The sequence below is a fragment of the Manis javanica genome, chromosome 7, assembly GCF_040802235.1.
Source record: "Manis javanica isolate MJ-LG chromosome 7, MJ_LKY, whole genome shotgun sequence".
Classification (NCBI taxonomy): domain Eukaryota; kingdom Metazoa; phylum Chordata; class Mammalia; order Pholidota; family Manidae; genus Manis; species Manis javanica.
The window spans coordinates 74,832,305-74,852,687 of NC_133162.1; the positions used below are offsets into that span (position 1 = coordinate 74,832,305).

At 38.2% G+C, this 20,383-nt stretch overlaps 1 protein-coding gene across 4 annotated transcripts in view; it reads right to left on the reverse strand.

The window, feature by feature from the left end:
• The window catches only part of LOC140850431 (AN1-type zinc finger protein 4-like), a 77,413-nt gene that overhangs the window by 5,881 nt on the left and 51,149 nt on the right, over positions 1–20,383 (reverse strand). For all 4 annotated transcript variants that reach the window (XM_073241160.1, XM_073241159.1, XM_073241161.1 and 1 more), the window contains 2 exons: positions 16,422–16,569; positions 499–1,671 (listed from right to left, as the gene is read on the reverse strand). In XM_073241160.1, the coding sequence (XP_073097261.1) occupies positions 499–1,671; positions 16,422–16,569 (1,321 nt within the window). The remainder of the gene's footprint in view (positions 1–498; positions 1,672–16,421; positions 16,570–20,383) is intronic.

Here is a 20,383-nt window from a genome sequence, read left to right on the forward strand (position 1 = left end):
AAAACACAAAACATTTATAGAGGTGAGTTAATGGAGAATGGAAGAAAAGTCACCAAACATGAAATACTTGTATTTTATTACAAAAAATGCTGTTGAGCTTTCATTTTTAACTATTTACTCTAATTTTTAATTAAATTAACATGGAACCTGATTCTCACTTCCAGTAATATTGTACTTATTATTTATCTTTGAATAATATTTCATGGTTCAAATAAAATTTATTTGAAGAAAACACTAATAAAAATATCATTTGAAAATCTGTGATAAATTATTTACACAAAATTATTTTCAAATTACAGTTTTCAATACAGGGTTAAAACATTACTTAAAATTCAACTGTCAGAAAGATTTCTACAAACTGGATAAACATTTTAAGAGAAACTTAGGAAAATAATTCAACCTTATGCCTCCTTAAGTATGTAAACAAAAGCCAAACCTTAAATATATTGAATCACTACAAGGATAACTAGTTGAACATACTGAAAGGCAAATACTTACTGAAAAAAATTCTGTAGGTTCTAACTGGGGAGAACTTTTCCTGAAGCTTTCTTCCTGAAAATGCTGGAGGTTTGCAGACAGCCCAATTCCAGAGGTCTGAAGCCTGCCTGCCCCACGTGTGCTCTGTAAACTGTCCCTACTTGCGCTCTGGGCCAGCAAAGCAAGAGAACCTGTATTATTTACACAATCAACAGGCTCTTTAGAAGCCTTGTTAGCCATTTCTGTGATATCCCTAGCCTCAACTTGAGAAATAATATCAGATCTTTTCCCAGGGGAATCAACTTTAACAGCTTGAAAGCAAGTAGACCTTGAGAAAGAAGAATCAGTTTTATTTCGAACATCCAATGACTGAAGGACTTTTTGTGAAGTAGAAGACTGGAGGTTCCCAGACGCAAAACATTTGGGTGGTCTCTGTGGTTTCACCACAGAATTATGTAGTGACATTGGTGTAGAATAGCAAAGAGGTGACAAGAGTCTTTTTTTGTGAGGACTTAAGTCATTGTGGTTGAGAACTGTAGTCTCTACTGATTCACCACTTAACCTTCTTGCAACATGTTCAAGATGCTCCTCTGTAGCTTTCAACCCTTTATCACCATTTGTGAGTAAGAACTCTGGATTTCCCTTCCAAGTGCCTTCTAAGACACTGCTCTGTTCATCACCATTTCCTTCTGCAAACGAAGCAAAAGAACCTACTTCAGGTAGAAGCGATTCTTCAGTTACACACTCTTCTAAAGTCGGAGATAAAACAGTGTCATTCTCATTATTAGATATCAAATTTCCTGAAAAGTGTTTTGTCTGCCTAGGCAAGGATGATCCAAGGTGGAGAAGAGGATCAACAAGCTCTTTGTCACTTTCCAACTCCGTATGGGGTATCCGAGGTCGCAGTTTGATGCTGCTATTGGAATGAGACAGTGGGTTACTCTCCCAGTCATCTTCCGTAGGAAAACCGCTAGCTATAGATGACGTGGGTCCATCAGCAGGGGGCAGAGCTGCCAAACTTGAAATTGCACCGCTGGATATTTCCCGTACATAAGCATCCCCAGGAGAAGGCAAACAAGGCTGCCCAATGTTGGGGAGAGCCCTTGACAATCTGTGGTGAGCAGCTGCCGTGGAACTACTAGAAGGTCGAGGAGCTATAGGTGGATGAGGTTTTACCTTGACAGCTTTCTTAGGCTAAAAGAAAAGAGTGAATATATAATTCCTACTACAGTAATTTTCTTGGCCCATTAACAAAAATTAATGAAGGAAGAAACTTATTTTCCTTTACATATTGACATTTTGGTTACCTCAGTTTAAAATGTTTAAAAATATCGAAAGCTTAAGCTTATGATTAAGAAGAATTTTGCTATTTTCCTTCAGTAAGTAAATTTTCTGAGAATGTTAAAGTAATTTGCTTCACTGATTTTCCTCATTTCTGATTATCTGTCAGAGTTTTGCTGAGAAGTAAACCCACTGGTAATATTGGATATAACATTGCTGACCTACTTTAGATATCCAACAACTTTTCCTAGTAAGATGGTATTTGGCTAGGTAGATATTGCAGAAAAGAGTTAACAAGCCTAAAGTGCTATCTGTGAAAAGGCCTGCTTGCAAGGTTGTCCCTTGGGTGGCTTCTGGGAACTTGTATTTCAGGATGACTCCCATCAACCTAACCAATAAGACTGTCTTCATTGTGCCTAACCTGTTTGTGCAAACAATAGGTTTACACTGACATTAAACTTTCCTTTTGGGAGTCTAGAATTTTGGTACATGCTAAGTAGAGGGTGCCTACATGAGCAGCCCCCAATAAAACCCCTGAGCAGAGATTCTGAAATGAGCTTCCATGGTAGACATCACTTTGCATGTGCTGACATAACTCATTAAAAGGAATTAAGCATGTCCTATGAGACACAACTGGTAAAGGACTCTGGGAAGCTTGTGCCTGGTTTCCTCTGGACTTTACCTTATACGTCTTTTCCCTTTGCTGCTTTTGTTTTGTACCCCTTTGCTGCAATAAATCGTAGCCATCAATACACCTATATAATACTCCTATGAGTGTTCCTAAGCTAATCATCAAATCTGCAGTGGTTTAGGGGTCACCAATACAGTAGGTTATAATAAAGGTGTCATAACAATTCCTGATGTTACGGATAAAGTTGCAAATTAAATATATGGAGTCTTAGCCCTTATCTTTAAGATATGAGCTGATATGGGCATCAGGATACAATGGAATACCTGATGACATACCATACTCCCAACTTATAAGAAATATAATTCAGTGGACATCAGTTGAGGCACAAACTAAAGGAGCTAAACATTCAAAGAAAGAAGAATCTTGGAAAGATACCTAAGCTCCTGTAGTCGCTTTTAGCCTAGGGTCTTGTCTTGCTACTCTGCAATTCTATACTCAGCAAAAATAAACTATTTTTCAAAAATGAAGATGATGACTTCTGGGCTTAGAGGTTAACAGTTGATGGCTAAATATGAATTTCCCTCATGCATCCTCTAAACAATCATACAGATGAACAATATAAAAAAATCAACCATAATTCATAATTTCATTAAACCAGGTAATAGATAAAATTAACTTCAAGTTACCTTAAGTAGGAAAATACCCAAATACAAAATCTAGGGGACTCTGCACAGCTTCTGCCTGTGGTGAGAGACAAGGGTGTGCAGTGAGAGAGAGGAAGGAAGGAAGGCAGGGATGGAGGGAGGGAGGATGGAAGGATTGGAAAGAAGACATGAAGAAAAAGAGTGGTGTGAGAGGAGCTCCAGATGGTGGTGTGACTAGGGCGGCAGAAATCTCCTTCCAAAACCATATGTATTTTTGAAAAACAGCATGTACAATGATTCCTAAAAGAGAGACCAGAAGATACCGTACAAAAGCCAGGCTACATCTACATCTGCAAGAAGTCGGAATCTCATGAAAAGGGTAAGCTACAAAGCCGTGACCAGGCAGAAGCCTAGCACTCTCCCCACCCCAGTGCAATGGTGGGAGGAAAAGAATCAGAGTAGGGAGGGACTGGAAGCACAGGACTGCTAATTACCAGCTCTAGTAATCTGCACCAGGAGCACAGACACACATTGCATGGTGTACTTGAGATTAGAGAAATGGAAAAGTAAAGTCAGAGACTGAGACTGCAAGTGGGTCCCCACAGCCGGCTCCCAGTGGGACAAAAGAAAAGCGGGCACTTTAAAAGTTTAAAGGGACAAGGGCTTAACAGGGGGACAAAATCGTCCTGGCACACTGAGCCCAGCAGGCTGGGGATTTTAAGGAACTTCAGGCACCATAACCCCCTGGATGGCAATGCAGCTCTGAAGCCTCTCACGGCGATAAACAGCTGGCCATTCATTTACCCCACTGGCATTGCAAGCAAACTGGCTGACTCACCACTGCTGCAGACCAGCTCCACCCACAGCAGCCACACAGAGTCTTCTCCTAGCACGCAGCTAACCAGGCCAGACCCAGAGGCTGCTGCCAGCATGCAGCTGACAGGGACAGGAAGAGGAAGCCGGTGTGAAGTCTGGAAGGCACGAAGGGGCACCGTTCTTGCAGGAGAACACACCTGGCAAGTTGGCAACCCCTCCACAGTGCTCTATGCTATCCCAAGGGCTTCCCACCCATGGCAGCTCAGGGGATTAACCCAGAGACTGATCCTAGAGTGTGGGTAACCGGCACAGGCAGCGGAGAAGGGCAAGGTGACCAGCAAGCCAGAAGAGACTTTGTTCTCCCAGCTGACACATGCACCACCAGCTGGCGATCACTTCTATCACCATTAAAAGGCTGAAGAACCTGGTCTTGTCAAAAATCACTCAAACAACCCCAGAGAGAGGGCCGGGCGAGAGAGATATAACCAATGTTCCTAAAAAAGGATTCAAAATAAAAGCCATAACCATGCTGATGGACATGAAGAGAAATATGCAAGAGCTAAGGGATGAAGTCCAGAGGGAGATATAAGAAATGAAACAATCAACAGAAGGACTTAACAGCAGACTGGATGAGGTGCAAGAGACTGTTAATGGAACAGAAATCAGAGAACAGGAATACACAGCAGCTGAGGGAGAGAGAAATAAAAGGATCTCTAGGAATGAAAGAATATTAAGAGAACTGTGTGGCCAATCCAAACGGAACAATATTCACATAATAGGGGTACCAGAAGAAGAAGAGAGAAAAAGGGATAGAAAGTGCCTTTGAAGAAATAATTGCTGAAAACTTTCCCAAGCTGGGGAAGGAAATAGTCTCTCAGAACATGGAAGCCCATAGATCTCTCAATACAAGGGACCCAAGGAGGACAACACCAAGACATATATTAACTAAAATGTAAAAGATCAAAGACAAGGACAGGGTATTAAAGGTTGCCAGAGAGAGAAGAAAGATCACCTACAAAGGAAAACCCATCAGGCTATCATCAGACATCTCATCAGAAACCTTACAGGCAAAAAGATAATGGCATGATATATTTAATGCAATGAAACAGAAGGGTGTTGAACCAAGATTGCTGTATTTGGCAAGATTATTGTTTTAAAATTGAAGGAGGGATTAAACACTTGCAAGATAAGAAAAAGATGAGGGAATTTGCTGCCCACAAACTACCTCGACAGGGTATTTTAAAGGGACTGCTCTAGATGGAAGTATTCCTAAGGCTAAATAGATGTCACCAGAGAAATCAGAGCAAAGAAAGCAGACAAACCAAATATTAAGTAAAGGCAAAAAAATAAAATCAACTATCCATAAAAGCAGTCAAAGGAAACACAAAAGAGTACAGAATAAAACACCTAACATATGAAGAGTGGAGGAGTAAAAATAAGAAGGGAGAGAAATAAAGAATCATCAGACTGTGTTTATAGTAGTGTAATAAGGGAGTTAAAATTAGATGGTTAGATAGCAAAGAAGATTCCCTTGAACCTTTGGTAAACATGAATGCAAATACTACAATGGTGATAAGTACATATCTATTGACAATCACCTTAAATGTAAATGGACTGAATGCACCAATCAAAAGACATAGAGTAATAGAATGGATGAAAAAGCGAGACACATCTATATGCTGCTTACAAGAGACTAACTTCAAACACAAAGACATACGCAGACTAAAAGTGAAAGGACAGAAAAAGATATTTCATGCAAACAATAGAGATAAAAAAGCAGTACTTGTATCAGACAAAACAGATTTCAAAACAAAGAAAGTAACAAGAGATAAAGAAGGACATTACATAATGATAAAGGGGTCAGTCCAACAAGAGGATATAACCATTATAAGTATGTATGTACCCAACACAGGAGCACTGACATATGTGAAACAAATACTAACAAAATTAAAGGAGGAAATAGAATGCAATGCATTCATTTTAGGAGACTTCAACACACCACTCATTCCAGAGGACACATCAACCAGACAGAAAGTAAGTAAGGACACAGAGGCACTGAAGAACAAACTAGAACAGATGGACTTAACGGACATCTACACAACTCTACACCCAAAAGCAGCAGAATAGACATTTATCTCAAGTGCAAATGGAAAATTTTCCAGAATAGACCACATAATAGGCCAAAAAAAGAGCCTCCGTAAATTCTGAAAGGTTGAAATTCTACCAACCAACTCTCAGATCACACAGGTATAAAACTAGAAATTTTACAAAGAAAACAAAAAGGCACACAAACACATGGAGGCTAAACAACATGCTCCTAAATAATGAATGGATCAATGACCAAATTAAAACAGAGATCAAGGAATATTTGGAAACAAATGACAACAACAGCAGCACAATGCCCCAACCACTGTGAGATGCAGTGAAGGCAGTTTTAAGAGGAAAGTATATAGCAATCAAGGCCTGTTTAAAGAAGGAAGAATAATCCCAAATGAATAGTCTAAATTCACAATTAATGAAATAGGAAAAAGAAGAACAAATGAGGCCCAAAGTCAGCAGAAGGAGGGACATAATAAAGATAAGAGAAGAAATAAATAAAATTGAGAAGAATAAAACAATAGAAAAAAATCAATGAAACCAAGAGCTGGTTCTTTGAGAAAATAAAGAAAATAGACAAATCCCTAGCCAGACTTAGTAAGAGAAAAAGAGAATCTACACACATAAACAGAATCATAAATGAGAGAGGAAAAATCATGACAGACCACACAGAAATACAAACAATTATTAGAGAATACTACAAAAACCTATATGCTAACAAGCTGGAAAACCTTGAAGAAATGGACAACTTCCTAGAAAAACACAACCTTCCAAGACCGACCAAGGAAGAAACAGAAAATCTAAACAGAGCAATTAGTAGCAACAAAATTGGATCGGTAATCAAAAAACTACCCAAGAACAAAACCCATGGGCCAGATGGATTCATCGCTGAATTTTATCAGAAAATAGAGAAGACATAATATCCATTCTCCTTAAAGTTTTCCAAAAAATAGAAGAGGAGGGAATACTCCCAAACTCATTCTATGAAGCCAGAATCACTCTGATATCAAAACCAGCCAAAGATGCCATGAAAAAGGAAAATTACAGACCAATACCCCTGTTGAACATAGATGCAAAAATACTCAACAAAATACTGCAAACCGAATTCAAATACACATCAAAGGGATGATACAACATGACCATGTGGGATCCAATGCAGGGATACAAGGATGGTACAACATTTGAAAATCCATCAACATCATCCATCACATCAACAAAAAAGGACAAAAACCTCATGATCATCTCCACAGATGCTGAAAAAGCATTCAACAAAATTCAACATCTATTCATGATAAAAACTCTTAACAAAATGGATATAGAGGACAAGAAACTCAACATAATAAAGGCCTTATACGATAAACCCACAGGTAACATCATACTGAACACCAAGAGGCTGAAAGGTTTTCCTCTGAGATGGGGAACAAGACAGGGATGCCCACTCTCCCCAATGTTATTCAACATAGTACTGGAGGTCCTAGCCACGGCAATTAGACAAAATATATACAGAAATACAAGGCATCCAGATTGGTAAAGAAGAAGTCAAACTGTCACCATTTGCAGATGATATGATATTGGACATAAAAAACCCTAAAGACTCCACTCCAAAAATACTAGAACTAATATCGGAATTCAGCAAAGTTACAGTATACAAAATTAATACACAGAAATTTGTTGCCTTTTCATACATTAACAATGAACTAATAGAAAGAGAAATCAGGAAAATAATTCCATTCACAATAGCATCAAAAGAATAAAATACCTAGGAATAAACCTAACCAAGGAAGTGAAAGTCCTTTACCCTGAAAACTATAAGACACTCTTAAGAGAAATTAAAGAGACACTAACAAATAGAAACTCATCCCATGCTCTTGGCTAGGAAGAATGAATATTCTCAAAATGTCCAACCTGCCTAAGACAATCTACAGATTCAAGGCAATTCCTATGAAAATACCAAAAGCATTCTTCAATTAACTGGAACAAATAGTTCTAAAACTCATATGGAGCCAGAAAAGATCCCAAAGAGCCAAAGCTCCTGAAAAGGAGGAATAAAGCAGGGGGGGATCTCATTTCCTAACTCCAAGTTCTACTACAAAGCCACAGTAATCAGGACAATTTGGTATTTGCACAAGAACAGATCCACATACCAGTGAAACAAAATAGAAAGTCCAGATATTAAACCAAACATGTATGGTCAATGAATATATGATAAAAGAGCCATGGATATACAATGGGGAAATGACAGCCTCTTCAATAGCTGGTGTTGGCAAAACTGGACAGCTACATGTAAGAGAATGAAACTGGATCATTGTCTAACCCCACACACAAAGTAAACTCAAAATGGATCAAGGACCTGAATGAAAGTCATGAAACCATAAAATTCTTAGGAAAAAACATAGGCAAAAATCTCTTGGACATAAACATGAGCCACTTGTTCACGAATATATCTCCCTGGGCAAGGGAAACAAAAGCAAGAGTGAACAAGTGGGACTATATCAAGCTGAAAACCTGCAAAGCAAAGGACACCATCAATAGAACAAAAACGCATGCAACAGTGTGGGAGAATAAATTCATAAATGACAGGTCAAATAAAGGATTGACATCTAAAATACATAGAGAGCTCATGCACTGTGAACAAACAGCAAATAATCCAGTTAAAAAATGGGCAGAGGATATGAATAGACAGTTCTCCAAAGAAGAAATTCAGATGACCAACAGACACGTGAAAGAATGCTCCACATGACTAGTCATCAGAGAAATGCCACAATGAGATAACACCTCATGCAATTATGCACAGAAATTTGTTGCCTTTTCATACACTAACAATGAACTAATAGAAAGAGAAATCAGGAAAATAATTCCATTCACAATAGTATCAAAAATAATAAAATACCTAGGAATAAACCTAACCAAGGAAGTGAAAAACCTATACCCTGAAAACTATAAGACACTCAAGAGAAATTAAAGAAGTCACTAACAAATGGAAACTCATTCCATGCTCTTGGCTAGAAAGAATTCATATTGTAAAAATGGCCATCCTGCCCAAAGCAGTCTACAGATTCAATGCAATCTGTATCAAATGACCAGCAGCATTCTTCAATAAATTGGAACAAATAGTTCTAAAATTCATATGGAACCACCCCCCGAATAGCCAAAGCAATCCTGAGAAGGAAGAATAAAGTTGGGGGTTCTTGCTCCCCAATTTCAAGCTCTAGTACAAAGCTACAGTAATCAAGACAATTTAGTACTGACACAAGAACAGACCCACAGATGAGTAGAACAGAATAGGAACTCCAGACGTTAACCCATTGGTAACTAAAAGTTACCAAATGGAAAGCGACTGGGTACGATGGGTGGGAATGGAGGGATAAGGGGGAAAGAGGGCCATTATGTTAAGCAGACATAATGTGTGTGGGGGGTGCAAGAGGAAGGCTATACAACAGAGAAGACAAGTAGTGATTCTATAGCATCTTACTACGCTGATGGACAATGACTGTGATGCGGTATGTGGTGGGGACTTGATAATGGGTGGAGTCTAGTAAGCATAATGTTGCCATTGTAATTGTAGATCAATGACACCAAAATAGAAAAAAAAAGAAAAAGAGTGGTGTGGATAATCTAGGGCTGATGGAACTAAGATAAACCTGCATGAAAGAAAGAAAATCCCACTTGATTATGAAAAACATGAAAACAGGTTTAAGATCTAGGATATTGTAACATAGGCTATTGAAAAATCAGAAATAATTGATCTGAAACTGTTCAGGACTTAAGGAGATAGTTTCAAGAGGACACCACTTCTGGGGGAAGAAGGCATAAGTCAGAAAGAAAAGGCACCCATTGGTTGAGAACTTGACAGTGAAGATATAGAAGGCAGCAAGAATGTGAAAGTAAAGAGCCTACAGACAAAAAACAAAATCAGAAAATTAGGAAACAAAACTCCACCCTCCAATAAGACAGCACCATTGATTTAAAAAACTGCATTTCACTGTACTGAGACAAGAGGATGCTTTTCAAATAAGATACTTTGCCACACAGAATCTTCACGTTTGTCTACTCACAATTGTTAATATTCATTAAAGCAAATTAAAACCCCCACCCCCCCAGAATCAGGAAGTAAACAGAAAAAGGTAGGCCAAATTCATACAAAGCTACTATAAAAATACATCAGAAAATGAGAGTGTCATTTCAGCTGATGAAAATTGACCTCCAAAACAATGAACCAAAAGAAAACTGATTTACAACACTCCAACATGAATATACTTGTTATTTTTTAAAAGTTCACATCATGGGAGGAGCGAAGATGGCGGTGTGAGTTGGGCAGTGGAAATCCCCTTTCAAAACCATATATATATTTGAAAATACAACAAATACAACTATTCCTGAAAGAGAGACGAGAAGGTACAGCACAACAGCCAGGCTACATCTACACCTGCAAGAACCCAGTGTCCCACAAATGTGGTAAGATACAAGCCGTGGCCTCGTGGGCCCCGAGCATGACCCCCACCCCAGTTCACTGGTGGGAGGAAAGGAGTCGGAGCGGAGAGGGAGAGGGAGCCCAGGACTGCTAAATAGCCAGCCCTAGTCATCTGCACTGGGAGCGCAGACACACAGTGAGTGGTGTGCTGGATACTAGGGAAATGGAACAGTAAAACCTGCAAGTGGGTACCCACAGTCGGTGTTCCTGGGACAAAAGAAAAGCGAGTGCTTTCCGAAAGTCTTAAAGGGACAGGAGCTACACAGCTGGAGGAAAGTGTCCTGGCACACACAGCCCAGCTGCTGGGAATCCCGGGAAACACCAGGCACCCTAACCACGTGGGTGGCAGTGCAGCTCTGAGGCCCCTAACGGTGAAAAACAGCCTTCCGCATGTAACCCCTCTGGCACAGCCCCGCCATAGCGAAGCAGTAGCCTGAGAGCATCCAAGCCCACAGGAGCTGTGCAGAGCCTCCTCCACAGCCGCCCAGCCCAGATGGAAAGGCCCCATCAGCACGCAGCTGCCCAGCACAAGCCGCTAGGGATCGCCATTCTCACAGGAAGGGAAGGCAACTGGCAAAAAGGAAGGGACTTTGTTCTCCCAGCTGACATATGCGCCAACTGCTTACAACTACCTCTATCACCATGAAAAGGCAGTAGAATTTGATACAGACAAGAATAACCCAGACATCCCCAGAGAGGGACCCTGGGGAGATAGATTTAACCAATCTTCCTGAAAAAGAATTCAAAATAAAGCTCATAACCATGCTGATGGAGCTGCAGAGAAAAATGCAAGAGCTAATGGATAAAGTAGGAAGGGAGAACACAGAAATAAAGCAATCTCTGGAAGAACTTAAAAGCAGAATGGACGTGGTGCAAGAGGCTGTTAATGGAATAGAAATTAGAGAACAGGAACGCAGAGAAGCTGACACAGAGAGAGATAAAAGGATCTCCAGGAATGAAACAATATTAAGAGAACTGTGTGATCAATCCAAACGGAACAATATTTGCATTATATAGGGGTACCAGAAGAAGAAGAAGAAGAAGAGAGAAAAAGGGATACAAAGCGTCTTTGAAGAAATAATTGCCGAAAACTTCCCCAAACTGGGGGAGGAAATAGTTGCTCAGACCACGGAAGCACACAGAACTCCCAACAGAAGGGACCCAAGGAGGACAGCACCAAGACACATAATAATTAAAATGGCAAAGATCAAGGACAAGGACAGAGTATTAAAGGCAGTCAGAGAGAGAAAAAAGGTCACCTACAAAGGAAAACCCATCAGGCTATCATCAGACTTCACAAAAGAAACGTTACAGGCCAGAAGAGAATGGCATGATATATTTAATGCAATGAAACAGAAGGGCCTTGAACCAAGAGTACTGTATGCAGCATGATTATCATTTAAATATGAAGGAGGGGTTAAACAATTCCAAGACACGCAAAAGTTGAGGGAATTTGCCTCCCACAAACCACCTCCACAGGTTTTTTTAAAGGTATTGCTCTAGATGGAAGCTCACCTAAGGCTAAATAGATGTCAGCAGGGAAAATAAAAGCACAGCAAAGAAAGCAGACCAACCAAATACTAACAAAAGGCGAAAAATAAAATCAACTACTCACAAAAGCAGTCAAAGGAAACATAAAAGAGTACAGAATAAAACACCTAACATATAAAAAATGGAGGAGGAGGAATAAGAAGGGTGAGAGATAAAGAATCATCAGACTGTGTTTATAATAGCTCAATAAGTGAGTAAAGTTAGACAGTAAGATAGTAAAGAAGCTAATCTTGAATCTTTGGTAACCACGAGTCTAAAGCCTGCAATGGCAAGAAGTACATATCTTTCAATAATCACCCTAAACATAAATGGACTGAATGCATCAATCAAAAGACACAGAGTACTAGAATGGATAAAAAAGCAAGACCACTCTATATGCTGCTTACAAGAGACTCACCTAAAACCCAAAGACATGCACAGACTAAAAGAGAAGGAATGGAAAAAGAAATTTCATGCAAACAATAGGGATAAAAAAGGAGGTGTTGCAGTACTAGTATCAGACAAAATAGACTTCAAAACAAAGAAAGTAACAAGAAATAAAGAAGGATATTACATAATGATAAAGGAGTCAGTCCAACAAGAGGATATAACCATTATAAATATATATGCACCCAACACAGGAGAACCGACATATGTGAAACAAATACTAACAGAATTAGAGGAGGAAACAGAATGCAATGCATTCATTTTAGGAGACTTCAACACAACACTCACTCCAAAGGGCACATCCACCAGACAGAAAATAAGTAAGGACACAGAGGCACTGAAATACACACTAGAACAGTTGGACCTAATAGACATCTATAGAACTCTACACTAAAAAGCAGCAGGATACACATTCTTCTCAAGTGCCCGTGGAACATTCTCCAGAATAGAACACATACTAGGATACAAAAAGAGCCTCAGTAAATTCAAAAAGACTGAAATTCTACCAACCAGCTACTCAGACAATGAAGGTATAAAACTAGAAATAAATTGTACAAAGAAAGCAAAAAAGACTCAAAAACACATGGAGGCTTAACAAAATGCTTCTAAATAATCAATGGATCAATGACCAAATTAAAATAGAGATCAAACAATATATGGAAACAAATGACAACAACAATACTAAGCCCCAAGTTTTGTGGGACGCAGCGAAAGCAGTCTTAAGAGGAAAGTATATCACAATCCAGGCATATTTAAAGAAGGAAGGACAATCCCAAATGAATAGTGTAAAGTCATGATTATCAAAATTGGAAAAAAGATGAACAAATGAGGCCTAAAGTCTGCAGAAGGAGGGACATAGTAAAGATCAGAGAAGAAATAAATAAAATTGAGAGGAATAAAACAATAGAAAAAAATCAATGAAACCAAGAGTTGGTTCTTTGAGAAAATAAACAAAATAGATAAGCCTCTAGCCAGACTTATTAAGAGAAAAAGAGAATCAATACACACAAACAGAATCAGAAATGAGAAAGGTAAAATCACAATGGACCACACAGAAATACAAAGAATTATTAGAGAATACTACAAAAACCTATATGCTAACAAGCTGGAAAACCTTGATGAAATGGACAACTTCCTAGAAAAATACAACCTTCCAAGACTGACCAAGGAAGAAACAGAAAATCTAAACAAACCAATTACCAGCAATGTAATTGAAGCAGTAATTAAAAAACTACCCAAGAGCAAAACCCCTGGGCCAGATGGATATACCATGGAATTTTATAAGACATACAGAGATGACATAATACCCATTCTCCTTAAAGTTTTCCAAAAAATAGAAGAGGAGGGAATACTTCCAAACTCACTGTATGACGCCAGCATCACCCTAATAACAAAAACAGGCAAAGACCCCACCAAAAAAGAAAATTACAGACCAATATTCCTGATAAACATAGATGCAAAAATACTCAACAAAATATTAGCAAACTGAATTCAAAAATATATCAAGAGGATCATACACCATGACCAAGTGGGATTCATCTCAGGGATACAAATATGGTACAACATTTGAAAATCCATCAACATCATCCACCACATAGACAAAAAGAAGGACAAAAATCACATGATCATCTCCAGAGACACTGAAAAAGCATTTGACAAAATTCAACATCCATTCATGATAAAACTCTCAACAAATTGGGTTTAGAGGGCAAGTACCTCAACATAATTAAGGCAATATATGAAAAACCCACAGCCAACATCATGCCAACAGCGGGAAGCTGAAAGCTTTTCCCCTGAGATCGGGAACAAGACAGGGATGCCCACAAGACAGGGATGCCCACTCTCCCCACTGGAGGTCCTTGCCATGGCAATTAGACAAAACAAAGACATACAAGGCATCCAGATGGTAAAGAAGAAGTCAATCTGTCACTATTTGTGTATAACATGATATTGTACATAAAAAACCCTAAAGACTCCACTCTAAAACTACTAGAACTAATATTGGAATACTGCAAAGTTGCAGGATACAAAATTAATACACAGAAATCTGAGGCTTTCCTGTACACTAACAATGAACTAATAGAATGAGAAAGCAGGAAAACAATTCCATTCATAATTGCATGGAATTTTGCACAGAAATTTTGCAAGGGAAACAAAAGCAAGAATGAACAAGTGGGACTATATCAAACTGAAAAGATTCTGTACAGCAAAGGACATCATCAATAGAACAAAAAGGCATCCTACAGTATGGGAGAATATATTCATAAATGACAGATCCAATAAAGGGTTAACATCCAAAAATATATAAAGAGCTCATGCACCTCAACATACTAAAAGCAAATAATACAATTAAAAAATGGGCAGAGGAGCTGAACAGACACTTCTCCAAAGAAGAAATTCAGATGACCAACAGACACGTGAAAGGATGCTCCACATCACTAGTCATCAGAGAAATGCCACAATGAGATAACACCTCACACCAGTAAGGATCGCCACTATCCAAAAGACAAACAAGAACAAATGTTGGTGAGGGTGTGGAGAAAGGGGATCCCTCCTGCACCACTGGTGGGAATGTAAATTAGTTCACCCATTGTGGAAAGCAGTATGGAGGTTCCACAAAAAGCTCAAAATAGAAATACCATTTGACCCAGAAATCCCACTTCTAGGAATTTACCCTAAGAATGCAGCCACCCAATTTGAAAAAGACAGATGCACCCCTATGTTTATCGCTGCACTATTTAGAATTGCCAAGTAATGGAAGCACTCTAAGTGTCCATCAGTAGATGAATGGATAAAGAAGTGTAGTACATATACACAATGGAATATTATTCAGTCATAAGAAGAAAACAAATCATACCATTTGCAACAACATGGATGGAGCTAGAGTGTATTATGCTCAGTGAAATAAGCCAGGCAGAGAAAGACAAGTACCAAATGATTTCACTCATATGTGGAGTATAAGAACAAAGAAAAAACTGAAGGAACAAAACAGCAGCAGAATCACAGAACCCAAGAATGGACTAACGGTTACTAAAGGGAAAGGGACTGCGGAGGATGGGTGGGAAGGGAGGGATAAGGACGGGGAAAAGAAAGGGGGCATTAAGATTAGCATGTATAATGTGGAGGGAGGCATGGGGAGGGCTGTGCAACACAGAGAAGACAAGTAGTGCTTCTACAGCATCTTACTACACTGATGGACAGTGACTGTAATGGGGTTTGTGCAGTGGACTTGCTGAAGGGGGTAGTGTAGTAAACATAATGTTCCGCATGTAATGGTATATTAATGATACCAAAAAAACAAAACAAAAGAACAACAAAATCATACAACCCTACAGAAAAATGGGCAAAAGATTTGAATAGACATTTTACAAAAAAGGGATATCAAAACACCCAATGAACATGTGAAAGTTGCTCAACTTCATTAGTCAGAGAAATGCAAATTAAGCCATAATGTGATGCTGCTATACATCAAGAAGAATGACAAAAATAAAAAAGGACCATACCAAATACTAGTAAGGATGTGTGAAAACTGCCGTTCTCATTCACTACAGAACAGAATGTAAACTGGTTCAATTACTTTGGAATCACTTTGGAAAACTAACTGTACCTAGTAAAGCTGAACATAGGTATACTCCATATCCACACCCAGAAAGAGGAGATACCCATAATACGCAAATATTAACAAAGTATCTAAAAAAGTAATTACTGTAAGATTAAGATGAGGTTCCTTTTATTGTCCTTCTTGGCTCTAGAACTACAAAATTATTAAAAATCATGAATTAGTTTAAGTGCAGCATAAATTACATTACATGTGCTGTTGGCCTAAAAACCCATTCATCGCTTTCAATATGTCAACAAATAACTGAAGGCAAAAACTTGAAATGAGTAATATTTTATGTATGTATGTATATATATATATATATATATATATATATATATATATATATATATATATATATATATATATATAATTTTTTTGGTCAGGACCATCAAAGAGAATGGCCTGGTCAAGTGCAAAGAGCGTCACCTTTTTGCTGGGATTCGTGTTCTCCATCTTGGCCTTCAGCAGCTTCATCTTATTCTTAGTTATTGAATTCTCGATGATCTGTTGCCCAGAGGGAGAATGCTCAAGTTCCTTATCCTCCGCAGTATGTGAACCATACACAGTGCCACGACTGCAAAGAAATAATGACTACCATTGAAATGTGCCTGATATCTGGCCCAACGGTTTAAAATATTCTATGTGCACTAGAAACCACAGATGCTGCTGCTGGTAAAACAATAAATCCGCCATGTCAGTGTAAACTCAAGGCAATTATACTTCAAAAAATATATTTCGTAGGAGAAAAAAATAAATGGGGAGGAATATCACGATCTAGCATTACTGTAAATCTAGGGCAGCCAAGCTTTTTCTGAAGCCAGTATGCCATAAGTAAAGATCTTTTGGCATCTGCTTGCTTATATTATTCCCACAGCAGGAAAATCCATTTCCACAAGAATGTTCAGATTTCATTTTGTCAGCCAAGGCAACCTAGACCATAGGTTGATCAGATTTCCATTAACCAGGAAGAAAAAGAAATTCACACAGAAGTCCAGATTTTTATTCCTCCTGAAAGGATTCTCTGTAAAAAAAGGAAGTCATTCAGACTTCATCAGAATATTTTCTGTTCTTAAAAAACAACAGCAACAAAAAAGTAACTTAAGATTTTTCTTGGTGTGTTTGGAGTAACCACCTAGAAGAGCATAGATTGTAAAATGAAAAAAGACACTCCAGTCATGACACAAATTATTAAATATGTAAAATATTTCAATTACTAACCAATCACCATGACATTTATTCACACCTCAACAAATTATTATTTGGGGGCCCTTCCCTTTTACTGCATAATATAATGGCACTTACCACACTACCCTCACATGTATTCTTCGATGTCACCCTCCCCTCTTACCTCCCATATGTAAGTAAGTGGGAAGCAGAAATTAGGTTTTATTCATCTTTCTAGTCTTAGCACCTGATACAGTGCCTGGCACATATCCAATAAATGTTTGTTGAATTGAACAGAAACATTACTTAAATTTCAACATTACTCAGCATTTTCAATAATGGGAATATTAGAATGGTAAGGGTTTGCTAAAAACACAAGCTTGGGATATTTGAAGAATGACTAAAATTTTAAATAGAGAAAAATAAGAACGTGTGGAAGTCATTCTGCCTGACTGATTTAAAGGAAAACTAAAGTTTGTATCTGGGGAAGGAAACCAAAGATATATGAGGGTTAAGATTTCTTGTTCTATATGGTTGTAAGAAATGAAAACAGTTTAGGATAGCCTTAATAAGGGGCATATTCCATAATGCTTCTGAAGTACATAGTACCACCACATGAAGGCAAAGTAGAGAGTGGAGAGCCCCATTCTTAAACTTTAATGGTAAAACTGATGATATTCTGAAATCATGGGTTACTTATATGCATAGAGGGCATGGGTATCACAAGGGAGAATGCTCGGAATAGGCTCCAAAACCAGTTTAGTCTCTAGTGCTTGACTCATGACCACCACTTCTACTATTTTAGATGCTGACTACAGTATAAAAATTGACACAACAGGCGCAATGCTGAATTAACATTGCTCTATTTACTGAATGCCGTCTGCCAGGTACTTGCCATGTATTATTTCCAATCCTCACAAAAACTATGTAAGGTGATACGGTGTCCCTTTTTATAAATGAAGAAACTGCAGTCAAGAGAAGTGATTTTGTTTGGACCAGAAAGCTAGTAAATAGAGGCCCTAAGATTGAAATCCCCTGATGTCTCATACCAAAGTCCATTCTTTATACAATTTCCTGCTGCTTCCTCAGGCACCAAGCAAGATGTTACCATGTCATGCTTGTGTACCCATGTAAGTGACAGAACTTAACAGTATGTGAAGGCTCTTGTCTTGAAGTTAACTATACCTGAAAAGGAAGGATAACTGAAGATTTTTACCAGTTCATCATTGGAGTTGGAAGGAATGACTCGAGTATACTCTATTCTTATTTTAACTTTACCCTGCAATACTTTAAGTACTTCTCTGTTACATCCTGTAGTATTTTAACTTCAAGTACCCATACTGAATACTGAAAGAGGTTCCTGACTCAACTTTCTGTCAGAACAAACTGGTCCTTTACTATTTTCCTGTGGAGAACAATATGTGCATGTATTTTCAAAAGTATAAGCACAATAAATATTTCATTGGATGTAGTTTAGAGAATTAAAAAACACTTTGAAATTCACCTATTTTTTTCAAATAAACACATTACTGTGTTTTCTTTCATAAAGCACAGATTCATGAGGGTCAGTTAGAAGCCCCTCACAACTTTTTTTCTAAATGGAAAATGTGACTAGACTAGGATAATACAGTAATTTATAAACTTAATCAAAAATATCTTTTATACTATTTAAATATTCCAAATATTTTCTTGGATTTCTAAATACTTTATTTAATGTTGTATTTAGCCTTTTCTAAATCTTTTAATCTAATAATACAATTTAAAAATGAGATGGACAAATGTAATATTTATTTCAACAGGAATAATTGTTTATTCCAAAGTCAATCCTTGTGTGACATTCATAGACAAGTTATCATTTAATTAAGTCTTGCAATGCCTCCTTTTATTTCTTTCCACTTAAAAAAGCAGTAGGTGGCACAATTAACTAAAAAGATATGAGACAAAAAAGTGACAGATACTAGATCTTGTATCAGAATGATTCAAATAAGCACCCAATTCACTCTGTTTCTTCTTAGAGCAGAACTTGGTAAACTACGGTGACAGGCTAAATTCAGTCCACCATTTACTTTGGTGTGGCCTACAAGCTAAGAATGTTCTTTAAATTTTCAAATAGTTGATAAAAATCAAAATAATATTTTATACCATGAAAATTATATGACAAAGTTGTGCCCAGAAATAAAGTTTTACTGGAACACAGCCACACACTCATGTGATCACATATTTCATATGGCTGCTTTCGTACTAAACCAGCAGTGTAGCCCCAAAAGATATATAGCCCTTCATAGCTTTGCATTGTATCTTGCACTACAAATGTGACACAATCAATATTCAACAGCAGTTTGAGTGCCACACGTATCATTGTACCATGATAGGTTGTTTTTACTGCTAGTATATATATCCAACATGTTAAAAAAAGAATGAATAGTGGACTTCAAGTGCTGCAGTTTCAAGGCACAGGAGAAAGTTATCAATTAAATGGCAAAGCATTCTGTGTATTATGCACTGTTACTATAACTGTACTAAAGAAAAACCATGCATTTGGACATAACCAGACTAAGGACTCATCACAGCATTTCAAACTTGCAGAAAAGCAAGTTGAAAAATCAGAAAATTTAAAATGGAGTATGTCATCAGAATAGAATTTCTAAATAAAAATGTACAATGCAAATGAGACAGCAGCCAAAATAAGTTCCTGGGTGACTTATGTACTAGCCAAGCTAAAACTCTGTTTACCAATAGTAAGTTAATAAAACCATGTTTGATCACAGCAGTTGAAGAAATGTGCCCAAAGAAAACAAACTTGTTTAAAGACCAGTCCTGAGGATTAAAGATGGCGGCATGAGAGGTGAGACAGGGGCATTCTCCTAAAACCACATATAATATGAAAATACAATTAAAATGACTAATCCTGAAAGAGCAACAGGAAAGACATCTGCGCCAAACTAAATACACCTGGAGAAAAGAATAAACCTCAAGGAACAGGGTAACATACAAAAGCCGTGGCCCGGTGGGACCCAAGGCCTTCCCCCACCCCAGCTCACCAGTGGGAGGAAGAGAAATCGAGCAGGGAGGAAGTGGAGGCCTGAGACTGCTGAATACCTAACTCCGGAGATGTGCTCTGGGAGCACAAATGTACATTTCACGGTGCTTACGTGGCACTCTTGTGATTAGGGGATTGGAAAGCTAAGACAGACAGAACACCTGGAGAGACTGAGATTCCAGCC